Source organism: Thamnophis sirtalis, unplaced genomic scaffold (genome assembly GCF_051295495.1).
Source record: "Thamnophis sirtalis isolate CommonGarterSnake01/CBP01778 unplaced genomic scaffold, rThaSir2_p1.2 scaffold_1, whole genome shotgun sequence".
NCBI classification, from domain to species: Eukaryota; Metazoa; Chordata; class Lepidosauria; order Squamata; family Natricidae; genus Thamnophis; species Thamnophis sirtalis.
The window spans coordinates 150,171,720-150,185,738 of record NW_028261381.1 but is presented as its reverse complement, the minus strand read 5'-3'; the positions used below and the strand labels follow the sequence as shown (position 1 = coordinate 150,185,738).

Genomic DNA, 14,019 nt, shown 5'->3' with positions numbered 1-14,019 from the left:
GCGAAGGGCGGAAGAGGGCGGTGCGGCCCGGACTTCCCGCCCTCAGTCTGGCTCTGGGAAGGGCCGTGCACCGCCTCCTCCTCTTTCACCTCGCCCGGCCGATCGTAAGGACCGGCTGATTGAGAAGCGGCGGTGGCTGCGGTTATTGCAGCTTTTATTCGCCCGGCACACCATGGAGCAGCCGCGAATCTGCAGTGTCAATTCCGAGCCGGGATGGTATTTATCGGCTCAGGACCTGGAAGAGGGAGCCCCGCTCCTCTCGCCCCCGGACACGGTGCGTGTCGTGCTTGGGGGCTCTCGGGGTACGGGGACGCGCGGCTTTCTCAGGCAGCCTTGCAGGCTTTTCCCTTTCTTTCTCCCTCCCTCTCTCGCTGTCTGACTAGCAGGAACCTCACTTTAACCCAGTTTCTGAATGAACTCATTTTCTGGGTTGGCTTAATACACTGAGCCACGGGCTGTCCCAATGTTTGGACCCTAACTCCAAAAATCCTAGCTGGGGAATATGGGGAGGTCCCCACATCTTAAAGCTAGCCAAATCGGCTGCAGAACAATGTTGAACCGCTAGAAACAAGGGTTAAATCTTACCAATCTACACATGTGCAGACACAGCTAAGCGTGAACACAAAGGTGAAAAACACCTAGGGTGAGTCAGGGTGAAGAAGTCACATGGTATGATTGCCATTACTAGGTAAACTTGTTAGTATGGGAAATCACACTGCTTTATTGCCCCTAAGTCTTCACAATAGCATCCCTTTCAAATGTGTTAGACTACAGTTCTAGTGGCCTCTTTAGTGGAAAACGTTTAATCTAGGCAATGAGAGCCAGTTGGTGTAATGGATCAGACACCAGATTAGAAACAGGGAGATTGAGCTGTAGTCTTGTTTAGGCATGAAGCTGGCTGGAGGATGTTGCATTAGTTTGCTCTCTCTTGGCCTTAGAAAGAAGAAGGCAGTGGCAAATCACTTTTGAAAACATTAAGCAAAAGTACATGATGTTTCCATGCAGGTGCCAGAAGTCAAGACCAATTTAAAGACACTTTGAAAAAAAATTGAGGCACTGGAAAATTTACAATCTTATAGGGAAAAAATAGCATCCACTGTTGCCACCAAACTTATATTTCACAGCATCTTAAAACCTCACTGAAAGTGCCCTATTACCACAAAAGCAAGTAATGCAACACAGATTCTCCCCACTTTATAATTTTCCAATCTATCCAGATGGGTTATTCCACATAGTTATGTCTCCTAGAACTTTCCAACCCGGTGCAATCTATAGAATTGGTAGATATTCTTGTATACCCATAGTGATAGTAGACATACCTTTTGCAACAAAGATTTGCTCCATGAATATCCCAAATGCATCTTCATAAAGTCACATAGCACAAATGCATCCATGTATGCATATTATGCTACATGCTATGCTGCAATTGTTTTTCATAGACGTTTTGGAATTATTTCATTCAAAAGGCTATTTTGAATTCTTAGGATATGTTTAATCTAAACATACACATTTAATGCATTTAATCAGCTCCTATTAGAGCAAAATATTTGTATGTCAAACACATGATTTAAGATTACTGAGAATCTGTGCCTGTTAATTAATTGGTTTCTTTCATATTTGGTTTGGCCTTGAAAAACTATTTAAACTAGATTAAGAGATCTGAATGTAACAATGCATTTGGTTCTAACATTTGCAGGCATCGCTGAATCATGTATCAACTGGCACCTCCTTTGGCTTTTCTGTATTTAATTTAATGAATGCTATTATGGGAAGTGGGATTCTTGGTTTGGCATATGTCATGTCCAAGACAGGAATCATTGGATTCAGGTATGTTTTTATTATCAGTTCTATTTCTGAGTATTTTAAAAACTTTTATTGTGGTCTATATTTACTCTTATGTTTAAGAGTTGGGATTTTAAAAAACTTAAATGAAACTGTTTATTTTAAGAATTAAAATAACTAAAACTGAACAGGCAGGTTGAGAGAATGTTAAATTCCCTCCTCTAATCTCTAGTGCAGTGTTTCTCATCTTCAAGTTGCCAAGGTTGAGAAACACTGCTCTAGTGGTATACTATTGGACATTGAATGAATCAATTCAGCCTTGCAGATATATCAAGTAATCTTAACTTTCCCCCTACAATGATAGCAAATCAATGAAATTATATTTTAGTGTAATGAATAAATCCAGTTCAGTCTGATTTGGCAGTGCTTCTATGTGACTGAAGGAGGCCACCATCATTTTAATTAGAAGTGCCAAACATTGTATCTGGGGCCTTCTTAATGTAGAAAAGTCCTTCTTTCTTCATATTGTATTCACTAAAACATTCCAAGTTAAGGTTCTGCAATTGCCTATGTAAAACCAGGTTTTGGCAAATCACTTTTCAGTTATGTACCCAAATTGCACAAATATTTGTTTCGATGGGTGCATATTGTAAACACTTTTTTGGGGGTGTGTGTCTTGGGATTAATGATTTACTTTGCTGTTCAAGGTTTATACAGCTAGATACTGTGATGATTAGTGAGCAAACATATAGCTGATATTTATTGTTCCTCTGCTCATTGGTATCTGCTCATCACAAAGATAAAATACAATCATTTAAAATTCTTTAAATGTTAACAAAGTGTATGTTGTAACAAAAGATTCGGGTTTTTTGCTAGAGTTGAGTGAGACATAAAAGTTGCTAAATTCAGTATTAGAAAAAACTCAGAAAAAGGAGAACATGGAAAAAGGAATTAGCAGGCATGTGCATCATATTCTATTTTTTAAGATACAAAACAAGGAAATATGTCATGGGTTTTTTTTTTTGTTCTTGGTTGTTTGGGGGAAAATGTAGCTTTCAACTCTCCATTTTAGTGGGAAACAATGATTGATGACATTGACATTCATTATTTCTCTTTTTATCCTAGTGTGCTGATGTTAATTGTTGCTACCCTTGCATCTTATTCTATATTTTTGTTGCTTACTATGTGCATTTACACCGGTAAGTAAAATGCCATAGAGTTTTAAGAAGCTATGTATAAAACTTCATAAGTCTTTAGAGGGGCAAAATAGAAATATATTCAGATTTTACAAACTACATTTCACTAGTCACATCCTGAGAATAGTCTGTGCAATACAGGCAAATAATTAAATAACCTTATAACATTACTACAAGGCTCAGCAGTCTTTTTAGATGGTGACACTGTTTAAAAAACATGGCTACCCATATATATGTATATTCATATGTACATACATATACATACACACATACAGGGCAAATTACATCATTATTGTTGCCAAGAAAACTGTATGGATATATCTCTGTAGTTGTTGATGATGATGATGTTATCCATTCATCCACATAATCTGAATTGTTGTTTATCAGGACTATAAATTATTACTGCTGATTATATATCTGATGAAAAATACTTTATCTTTGTGATCTATAAATCAAGATACACATTTTGTCTTAAGTCTATTTCTGGAATATTTTCAAGAACAAGTTCCGAATGTTGTTTTTATTTAATATATTCATTCGGTGAGATGATAGGATTATGTATATGCTTTAGAGCTGTTTTAACATGGATGGTCCTTAAAACAGGATTTGCTGCATTTTGACAATGCACTTATCACATCTTTTCTTTAGAATTTAATTTGCTGCTCTGGGTTAGAAAGGAGCTAAATATCTTGCTAGATGTTGTGGACATTGCAAAAATAAATAATCTCTATCTTGGGCAAATTTTCACCTGAATTTTAGAAGTTTAGACATACAAGTGGAGATATGTTTGAAAAAAAAGAAATATGAAGAAAAGACATAGAGGGGCATGTCTTTTGCGGAAGTGTGAATGCTAGTAGTAGAATGAAGTCCTGAAAAATTGGGTACAATGCAATTAGTGAGCTCAAACATTAACTACAACTTTTGGACTAGTTATCCAATAAGATGGGTATGATAATTTAATATGATGGTTATCCAAGTTTGTCTAACCACTGATGCAACAGAACATGCAAATAAGATGTGCTGCGTTGCAGTTAGTGATAGGACTACCAAAGTTGGAAAATACAATTGGATTGTATGGCCTAGAAAACAGAAGTTAAGAATGAAAATCAGTTTCTGCCCATCCAATTATTTTTTCATTGATAGCATGTTCTTCAAACTGACCCCTGTAATGAACATTGCCAGATGGAGTACACAGACATTAAATTGGATAAGTTATTGGTACAAAGAGGTGGAAAAACTCAAGTATGTTAGCAAATAAATTGTGAGAGGTTATAGAACAGATCATGAACTGCTCGTGGTTAAGTTCTAAATCAAGCTAGAGCAAAACAAAGGTTTCCATATGCTTCTGTGGAGACAGCTACAAAATATGGAATCACTAGGAAGTCCTGAATGTCACTGATAAAGAACCAGAGAAACTGTGCAATGAAATTAAGGAGATTGTTAAAGAAAACTGTGAAAAAAGATTTCTAAAGTCAAAGTCAAGAAAGCAAAATTCTCAAGAAGGAATTTAATGAAGAGTACTGTATCAGAAAGTAATTAGAAAAGACAAGGAACAGTATTTCAACTTGTATGAAAATATCAAAGAAAGAAACAGAAAATCATGACAACTATGTATAAAGTATCTCTGAACTCAGGAGGACATTTTTTTTCCACAAATGTTCTACTAACTGATTTAAATTAGATGGAAAGGAGTATAGTGAAATACTGTACAGTAGAGATCTCAATGTAAAAATAAAAGATACTGCTTATTTCCAAGAATTGCTAGTACTTGAAAATTAAGTTAATCAGCACTCTGATGATTAAATTCCTCTAAATTAAATTAAATCAAAAGGCTAGAGGAATTTGTAGAACATTTGTGAAAAAAAACAGTAAACAACAGAAGAAGGATCCATAAAAGTACTGACCACCAAACAATGACAGGAAATTGGCAAACGATAGAGTGACCAATAAATTGGAAGCAATTGATCTTCATACCAATACCAAGAAAGGCGATTCAATAGAATGTGCAAAGTATCTCACAATGTCCTTTTCTGCCCTCACCTCCCAATGTTAGAGGGTAATTATCACAACTGCCACGACACAACAAAGCAAAGCTTAAAAACATCAAAACTCACAGTCATACCAAGTCACTGGTTAACTTTGGATGGCATTTAGAACTTAGCTTTTCTTTACCCAAGCCCTTTTATTTTACCCGCCCTGTGTCAGAGATAAGAGAGGGAAAACAATCTGGGATTATTTTAATTATTCTATTGTTACAATTCATCCATTCAGCTTCCCCAGTTGTTACTGGCTATCTTGTCACACTGTTCTATCCTGTTTCAATTTTAATTTCTGGACTTCTAGGCCTTTACTTTTCTATGGAACAGTTTTTTTCATGTTTGGTTTTCTTCTCTTCTTCATACTTCTGGTTCTCTATAGCTATCTCTGACTAGTCAACTTTTCCTTGGCTCTTCCTCCTATTCTCCATTTGATCTGCACTCTTAAATATTCAAGAGGTAAGATCTTATTGTTATATGTAAATTATTATTTATTCAATCCATTGCTTCTCCATAAATATTTCCCTCTGCAATATTTAGAAAATTAATCCTGCAGTTAACGTGCAATAAACACATTTAAAAATTACAGCTAATCAATAAAAGCAGCAGTAAAACAATCATGTTGAAAGCTGTCACAGCTTAACTTTGTCAGATTGAGAATGTTTTTACAAGTAAAACCAGCAAATAGTGGAGGCTGGTAAAAATTGTCTGTGACTTTTTATCAAGCCTCTTGATAAAAAATAGGCATATTAAATCCCTTCTATTTATTTCCGTGATTTTGCAATATTGAGCATTCTAAACTGGGGAACAAGCTCCAATGGATGCCAGAAGCTTTACTTCTGATTTATTTTGCGTCTGAGGATACCTGACAATACATGAAAAAAAATGCCAAAATAAATAGTAGCAGTTTTACATTGAAAAGGCTATCACTGCAATGCATTCTCAAAGATTTGTACCCAAGATGTGAAGTTCTGAGCCATTTACCCCATTTTTTAAAAAAGAAAATATTTGTTTGTTAATCACATTTACAGGGCTGCCCATCACACAAAAAGTGACTCTCAGTGGCATGAAAAATTAATTTGACAAAATGTTTCCTTGTTCTGGCATAAATGAAATGCTCAATGGTGTTAGCCTCACAAAATATTTACTATGAAAATTATTTTCTAAGGTATAAGTTTATTAACATATAAAAGGCAGTGTATGCAATGGTGCATAAATGTGACAATACAAGACATTTGAGAGGTAAATTGATGGTTTTGGTGCAAAGCATTGTTTCTCAACATTATTAATTTAAGAAGTATGGACTTCAATTCCCAGAATTCCCAAGATAGCATCCTGGGGAATTTTGGGATTGAAATCTTAAAGATACTGAGGTTGAGGGACACCAGTGTTATCTGTATTTCTTACGTCAAGCTTTTAATGTATTTGCCTTAACCATTTCTCATTTCCTTTCTATGTTTTGAATAACGTTGCTTAGCCCTAAATGGAATATATGATAGATATGCATGTATGTAAAATTATTCTTAGAATATGTTAACTTCTGTGTATAGTGTATAGTATCGATGTAATAAACATTTAATTAACTCCAATGTTTGCAGAGCTGATACTCAAACATACTGCTCTCCCCAATACAGTTTTTTGTTGGGATAAAGCACTTTTTAAAATTTTTACTTATGACAACAGTTGTGTTTCTATTTTGTAACAATTATTGTCTCCTAATTTTTAAAATGAGGAATTTATTTTGTTTTGGCTTGCAAGTGATTATAACGTTGTGTAGGAAAAGAAAAACCAATATTTTGGGTTTTTTTTCCTTGTGGGGGGAAATACCTTTCTTTTAAAGTAAAATTAATATGTTAAGCTGACTGGAAACTTACAATACAATACAATAATACAATACAATAGCAGAGTTGGAAGGGACCTTGGAGGTCTTCTAGTCCAGCCCCCTGCTAGGCAGGAAACCCTATACCGTTTCAGACAAATGGCTATCCAACATCATCATAAAGACTTCCAGTGTTGGGGGATTCACAACTTCTGGAGGCAAGCTGTTCCACTGATTAATTGTTCTAACTATCAGGAAATTTCTCCTCAATTCTAAGTTGCTTCTCTCCTTGATTAGTTTCCACCCATTGCTTCTTGTTCTACCCTCAGGTGCCTTGGAAAATAGTTTGACTCCCTCTTCTTTGTGGCAACCCCTGAGATATTGGAACACTGCTATCATGTCTCCCCTAGTCCTTCTTTTCATTAAACTAGACATACCCAGTTCCTACAATCGTTCCTCATATGTTTTAGCTCATATCAGAACTGAAAACCTTATTATTCCTTTAAAAAAAAGACCAGAATCAGCTACTAAATTTCAATAGTTTAGGTTTAGAGATACAAAAAGGAACTAGTGGTCTTTGCTAATTAATCCTAAAATGCCTGAAGAACTTTTCATTTACACACACACACACACACACTTTATAAAACTGTATTTTGCACTGAAAAAAACCTCACAAATATAGCTTCTAACACCCCATGTTAATGTAAAATTGGAATTTTCTTCACATAGTATACTTACCAAAATCTCTTTCCCCAGATCATGTTTTTTTAAAAGATTACAACACAAGTAAATAAAATGGTATGTTATTTTGTATTTAGGAATTTGTTATATATCTTGCTTGGATATAGAAAGGATAAAAGCCATTATTCATGAATTCGGCATTTTTGACCACCTATTGAGTCCTTCCCAACATCTAGAATAGGCAGATGTTACAATTTTAATAATAAAAGTATCATTGTTAATGACTGAATATTGGCATGACTTTAATGTTTCTAAAGTGATAAATTGATACAAGGATAGTCCACATGCAAAGCAGTGGTCTTTATTAGGTTAAACACAGGTTTAAATATACATTTTCTCAAAATGTATAATAAATAGAAACCAGGTCTGCTGTAATGGGATTTTTTTAAAAAGGAGCATATTAATTACATCTATGAAAATTAAAGTTTGTATTTTATAGGAATGCTTTAACTATGTATAATATATCAGTAAATATGTATTGTGAATTGTTTGTTTCCTTTTTACAGCTGTCACGTCTTACGAAGATCTTGGGCTCTTTGCATTTGGTTCCCCTGGGAAGGTAATTTCCAAACTCCTCTTGCAATTAATATGCTGAAATCCAAGAAAGGAAAGATAAAGTTTTATTGCATTAGACTACGCATACTCTAAAGTTCTACAGAGCTCCTGTATTTACATGGAATTTTGTGCATGTAAGAGAAGAAATGTCTTTGTTGATGACTCCCCCAACTCTCCCCTCATTGTTGTTCTTACACCTTTAGAAGGAACAGAATTTTCTTATGTCACTTTCCCACATAATTCTAGAGACTGTGGCAACTTGTTCATCATGAAAGAAAATTGTCATTAGCTGTGCATGCAAATGTCTCTTTCATTGCAGTGGATGTAAAATATATAAACCTATAGCAGTTATTCTTCTGATTATAATTGTACAATATTTTAAAAATCATCTTAATTTATTCTTCCATTTTTAAAATCATGATTCTAAAATAAATTTAAAAACCTAGGCTGTATAGATATCTAGCTTGTTTCTTAATTCAACAATTTCTTATGAGTTTTTAAATACATGATTTACATCCAGCACCGAATGTTCCTTTTTTCCTTAAACTAATCTACTGTTTTATCAGGTTATTGTGGCCAGTACAATCATTATACAGAATATTGGAGGTAAGGAGAAGCCTTCTATGCATTAAAAGCATCCTTCAGAGAATGTACATTAAACAATCCTTAATTCTGTTATTAACATGTATGAATGATAAGGCAGTAATTATTTGGCATATTCCCAATTCGAACTGTAGAACAATTACTTGGAATATGACAATTACTTCTTATATTTATTTCATTAACTTTATATTACAATTTGAATTGTAGAACAATTACTTGGAATATGAACATTAGACTTTACATTTATTTCATTAACTTCATATTTCAATTTGTAAAAAAAAAAACATTAACATTTTTGGTAATTAAATGAAAATAGACTGGGTACATTCATATTTATGACTGCAAATATATTTACGTCCTACTGGTGTTTTCTAAAGGAAAAGGAAGTGGCATAGTCTGTCCCCTTTGGCCTTTCTCATGTAAAATGTCCTGCAGATGTTCTTGTAAATATGTATGTGCAAGGAAGCGTAGAAATTCGGCATGCTAATTTGCTCCTTCATAATTATGGACTTCAGTGTTCTATTTGAAATGAAGCTGGTTTCAGCTGGCAGGTCTGCGGAAACCATTACAAAGCTGACAGATTTGCAATGGGAGGTGGGGAGAGGAAACTTGTGGTCATATATAAGAATATTTGGAGATGTATCAGCTATTTAATAGATCTCTTGCTGTGTGCGATGTTTGTTCAGTAATCACATGAGGTGAAAGGGGTAAAGCAAGTTCTTGAAAAAAATAAAATAAAATGCACTAATTAAAACTATCGATCAAAAGGAGGAATGAATGATAGCTTTTTAAATCTAAATATGCTTCAGGGAAACAAGCTGATTTCAATAGACCTCTAAGCCAGGGATTCTCAAACTGTGATCTATGAACCTTTGTCAGCCTAGAGATCTATCAGGTTGCCTACTATAGTATTCTCATAGTTAGCATTCAGAGGCTACTTGCTATTTCAGCTTCCCCTTTGTGTCTATCGCTAGTGAGTTTCTAATTTCTAATCTGAAAATTTTAGTATTCTCAGATTGTATTGAAACATAACTTCAACCGGCATGTTTTTCGTCGGAGTTATTAGTAAATGGCATGGGGTGCATCCAATAAATATTTAACTTTGTGTTAACATTTTCATTTTAAAAGGCCTTTAAGATGGATGTGATAGGAAGGCATATACAATTGCAGCCATAAATATTATCTCATACATTGGAAAAAATGCCTCTCACAAAAAATGTTGGGAAAGGGCATTTATTTAACTGATGGTCCTTATAATTTCCATACAAATCAGTCCACATTTCCAGAATGTTTTAGAAGCTTTGCCCTGAGTTAATGATTCATAAACTGTGGGTCATAATCCCGGGGGATGGTGGGGGGCTGGAGTGGGTGGACATGAACAAGTCTGGGGGCAGATCGTATTCCATCTTGACAAACTGAGTGTTGGCTTGTCATGCAGAGCATGCTGCTAGGAAATTCAGGAAGTTGAAGTTGCTCAGATTGAGAAACACTGGCTTACTTTATGACTAGTCTTCTTTTGCTCTATATAAAAATAATGCAGAATAGACACTATTGCTTTGCCAAGATGCCAGTATTATTGGTGGGGTTTCAGTTGCATTGTTGTGTCCACGATCTTGATTTTTTGATCTTGTCCATGCAGATGATCTTTGCCAAGTCGTACAGACAAAGAAAATTGACCTTACGATAACAGGAAAAGCTTTTGTAAATTGAAGGATATTGATTTTTTTTGCTTATTCCCTTTGCCATTACAATGGCATATATTTTTTGGGGGGAAGACAAAGTTTGGTAAGTTTTATGATTTATATGGTAAGTTAGAATAGGAGAAGAGAAGAGAAACATTGGAATTAATTAATAGTGTAGATGTAAAATACTTCATTTAAAAACTAAATCTGGAAGACCAACAAAGCATGGTGTAGAAGAGTAATATTGAAATGGATCTAACCTCTCAGTTCTTAAAACACATTTTTTTCATGTAACACATTTCATAAAACACTAGTCCAAAGAATTAGACAAACACTGATGAAAATTGCAAGTAGAGCTTTTCTCTCTCCACGGAACATAATTGCAAGTGTATATGAAATAAACAGCCACTTAAGAGGAAACATCACCAATCTCTGCCATGAGACATCCGTTTCTTGGTAGAGGTCGGCCTAATTTAATCTTTGAAATACCTTCTGTATTTTCCACAACTATTGAATGTTTACAGAGAGATTTAGACTAATTTGAGTGCTTACCCCGTCAGCAGAAGCTATGTTTGGCCAGAAAGCTAATTACCTTACTGTTTTAAATTGAGGATTTCCAGCTCTGTTTTAATTGAGGCAAGTTTGACATCTGCTAGTTGAACAATTTGGAACCATTAAGACTGGTTGTATTTTTCTGTTATAATGTAGTAAGTAGTCCAGGATGTTTTTAGGATTGTGTTTTAAGGAGGGGGCCATTAAAAAAAAACACTTGGTTATAGGCTGCATTATTCAACCTGTATATATTATGTAGACTAAGATTAGATGATTTCATTAAATATATTTCTGAATTTGGGAATTAACTGGTGATATGTTGAGAATTATTTGGAATAATGCAAAGGATCTAGCATTTCAAATCCTGTGGAGTCAAGCTTGTTTGTTAGTTTGTCCATTTAAAGCAGTGTTTTTCAACCTTTTTTGTGCAAAGGCACCCTTTTTTCATGAAAAAAATTATGAGGCACACCACCATTAGAAAATGTTAAAAAATTTTAACTCTGTGCCTATATTGACTATATATAAAGTAATTTTCCCACGGCACACCTTACACTATGTCACGGGACACTAGTGTGCCACGGCACAGTGGTTGAAAAACACTGATATAAAGAACATTTCTATGTAGGTTCAGCTCCATGGATTTTGTTTGGCATTACAAGAGGATCTTAAGGTAGAGAATCTTATTTGTTTGATCAGTGAGTCGAGAACAGTAAATATAGTCCAACTTTATAGTCCCCCAGGTGTCAAAGAATAGAACTCTCTTTTCTCATAGAGTCATTGGAGCAATCACAGAGAGGGCAAATCACTTTGCAAATTAAATATCCATATGATTGACAGTAGGAGTATTAGAGTCTAAAATTTCATGTGGCTACTTGCTGAAATAAAATTCTATGTTGTGCTTTCTTAGATTGTTTCATAAACTTCCATACAACATTATGAACTAAACCAATTGGTGAGGAAAAACTAGCCAGAGGAATGCATCTTTCCACACATCAGATGTTTTTAAAGGTGTCTGGAAAACACTTCAATAAAGAAAGAGAATCACATGAACTCTCTGACAACTCCTTAAGTGTTAGACACATACCCTCCTTTTGTCACCAAGTTGAAATGCTGGCATTGATGTTTTATTAGTGGACAGAGTAATTAGGGAAAGCTGGAGCCAAGACTCTATGATTGTGAAACTTTGAAAACAAAAATTGCTTTTGTGTGTGTCAGCATTGTGTAAACTGAGGGCGAAGTAATGCATCTTCTGAAGTTCATATTTGTTTTATTATTCTTACATAAAATCATGGAATCATAAAATCATATGGCTGAAAGGGACCTTGGAACTCGTCCAGTCCATTCTCTGCCCAGTGCAGGAATTCTTATTCCATCCCAGACAAATGGCTGTCCAATCGTTTCTCGAAAACCTCCAGCAATAGATCATCCATGGCTCCAAGAGGCAAGCTGTTCCATTGGTTAATTGTTCTCATTGTCAGGAAGTTTCTTTTTAGTTTCAGGGTGGAGCTAAAAACTCTCTTTAATGAGCTTCCATCCATTGCTTCTTGTCCCACTCTCAGGAATTTTGGAGAATAAGTCAACAAGCCCCATTTCTCTGTCGCAATCCCTCATGTACTGGAAAGACAGTTATCCCCATCTTCTTTTAACCACTGTATAAGCCCTTGCGGGGTGGTGTCTGGGCAACTGAATGGAGCTAGCAGAGTGTTTTAATGGCTGGATGCCCTTCCTGTTGCCATGGAAGACAGCTATCATGACATCCCTAATACTTTTCTTTGTTACGCCAGACATACCTAGTTCCCTTAACTGTTCCTCATATGACTTATACTGTAGACCTCTTATCATCTTAGTGTGCCAAAATCGCTCTCCCCAGCCTCCACCCTCTCCAGCTTCTGAAGGCTTTTCTGAAGCTTGGGGAAGGTGAAAAAGGCCTTCCCTGGCTCTCAGGAAGGGCAAAAAATCAGCTGACCTTCGCGCACATGCGCACCAGAGCTGACAACTGGAGTGCCACCAAATATAACACGTGTGCCATAGGTTCGCCATCACGGTCTTAGTGGCTCTTCTCTGTCCTCAGGGTCTCAGCATCTTTTTTTCTATTGTAGTGACCATAATTTTAAATGTGGCCTCATTTAGTGTAGCATAAAGCAGTATTATCAGTTCTTGTGAACTTAATTTTATCCCTCCATTGATGCAGCCTAAGACTGAATTGGCTTTTTTGGCAGTTGCAGCACCCAGTTGACTCATATTTAGCCTTGTGGTCTATTAGGACACCTGTATCCCTCTCCCAGTTTCTATTGCTGGGCCCGGTCCCATGTACTTACATCCGTGCATTTAATTTTTCCTGAGTAGATGTAGAATATTACTTTTCTCACTACTGAAGTGCATCTTGTTAGCTAGGACCCAGTGCTCAAGTTTGTCAAAATCCTTCTGCATCTTGAATTTATCTTCCAAAGTGTTAGCAATTCCCCCAACTTGGTATCATCCTTAAATTTGATGAGCTCTCCTTCTGTCCTCTCATCTGGATCATGTATGAAGATATTAAACAGTACTTGCCCCAAAACATACTACATGTTTCCCCATGTGATTCCAGTCATTTTGCAGTATTTCCTCTTATGTACATGCATAAACTCTACCAATGAAACCTAGATTACAATTTCTGTAATGAAGATAAATGAATGTAATTGACATAATTCTGATCCTTACCTTGATAACAAACTCAGTCTTTCTCTATCATGTGCCTAATATTCTTTCAGGTATTTGAAGAATGTTCCCCTATATTCCCTCCTCTTGTCGAGACTAAGCAATCCCAGTTCTTTTAATCCCTCATTGCCCTTCTTCAAACATGTTCTAGTTTGTCTGAATCCTTCTGAGAAACTGGCGCACAGATTTGACCAATACAGAATAAAACTGTTATATCCTATGACTTGGATCCATGCTTTTGTTGGTGCAGTCTGTAATTATATATTTGCAACCACATCACACTGCTGAGTTATATTTAACTTCTTTCTTGTTCCTTTTTTTTTTTGTACATATCAGGAAAAACAAAACCCTTTTTG

The 14,019-nt window shown here is 35.6% G+C and overlaps 1 protein-coding gene across 2 annotated transcripts in view; it reads left to right on the top strand.

The window, feature by feature from the left end:
- The first annotated feature begins 62 nt into the window (after positions 1-62).
- The window catches only part of SLC38A6 (solute carrier family 38 member 6), a 47,467-nt gene continuing 33,510 nt past the window's right edge, over positions 63-14,019 (top strand). For both annotated transcript variants that reach the window (XM_014071994.2, XM_014071986.2), the window contains exons 1-5: positions 63-274; positions 1,697-1,827; positions 2,908-2,981; positions 8,081-8,133; positions 8,696-8,735. In XM_014071994.2, coding sequence (XP_013927469.1) covers positions 173-274; positions 1,697-1,827; positions 2,908-2,981; positions 8,081-8,133; positions 8,696-8,735 — 400 coding nt within the window. In that variant the 5' untranslated portion in view covers positions 63-172. The remainder of the gene's footprint in view (positions 275-1,696; positions 1,828-2,907; positions 2,982-8,080; positions 8,134-8,695; positions 8,736-14,019) is intronic.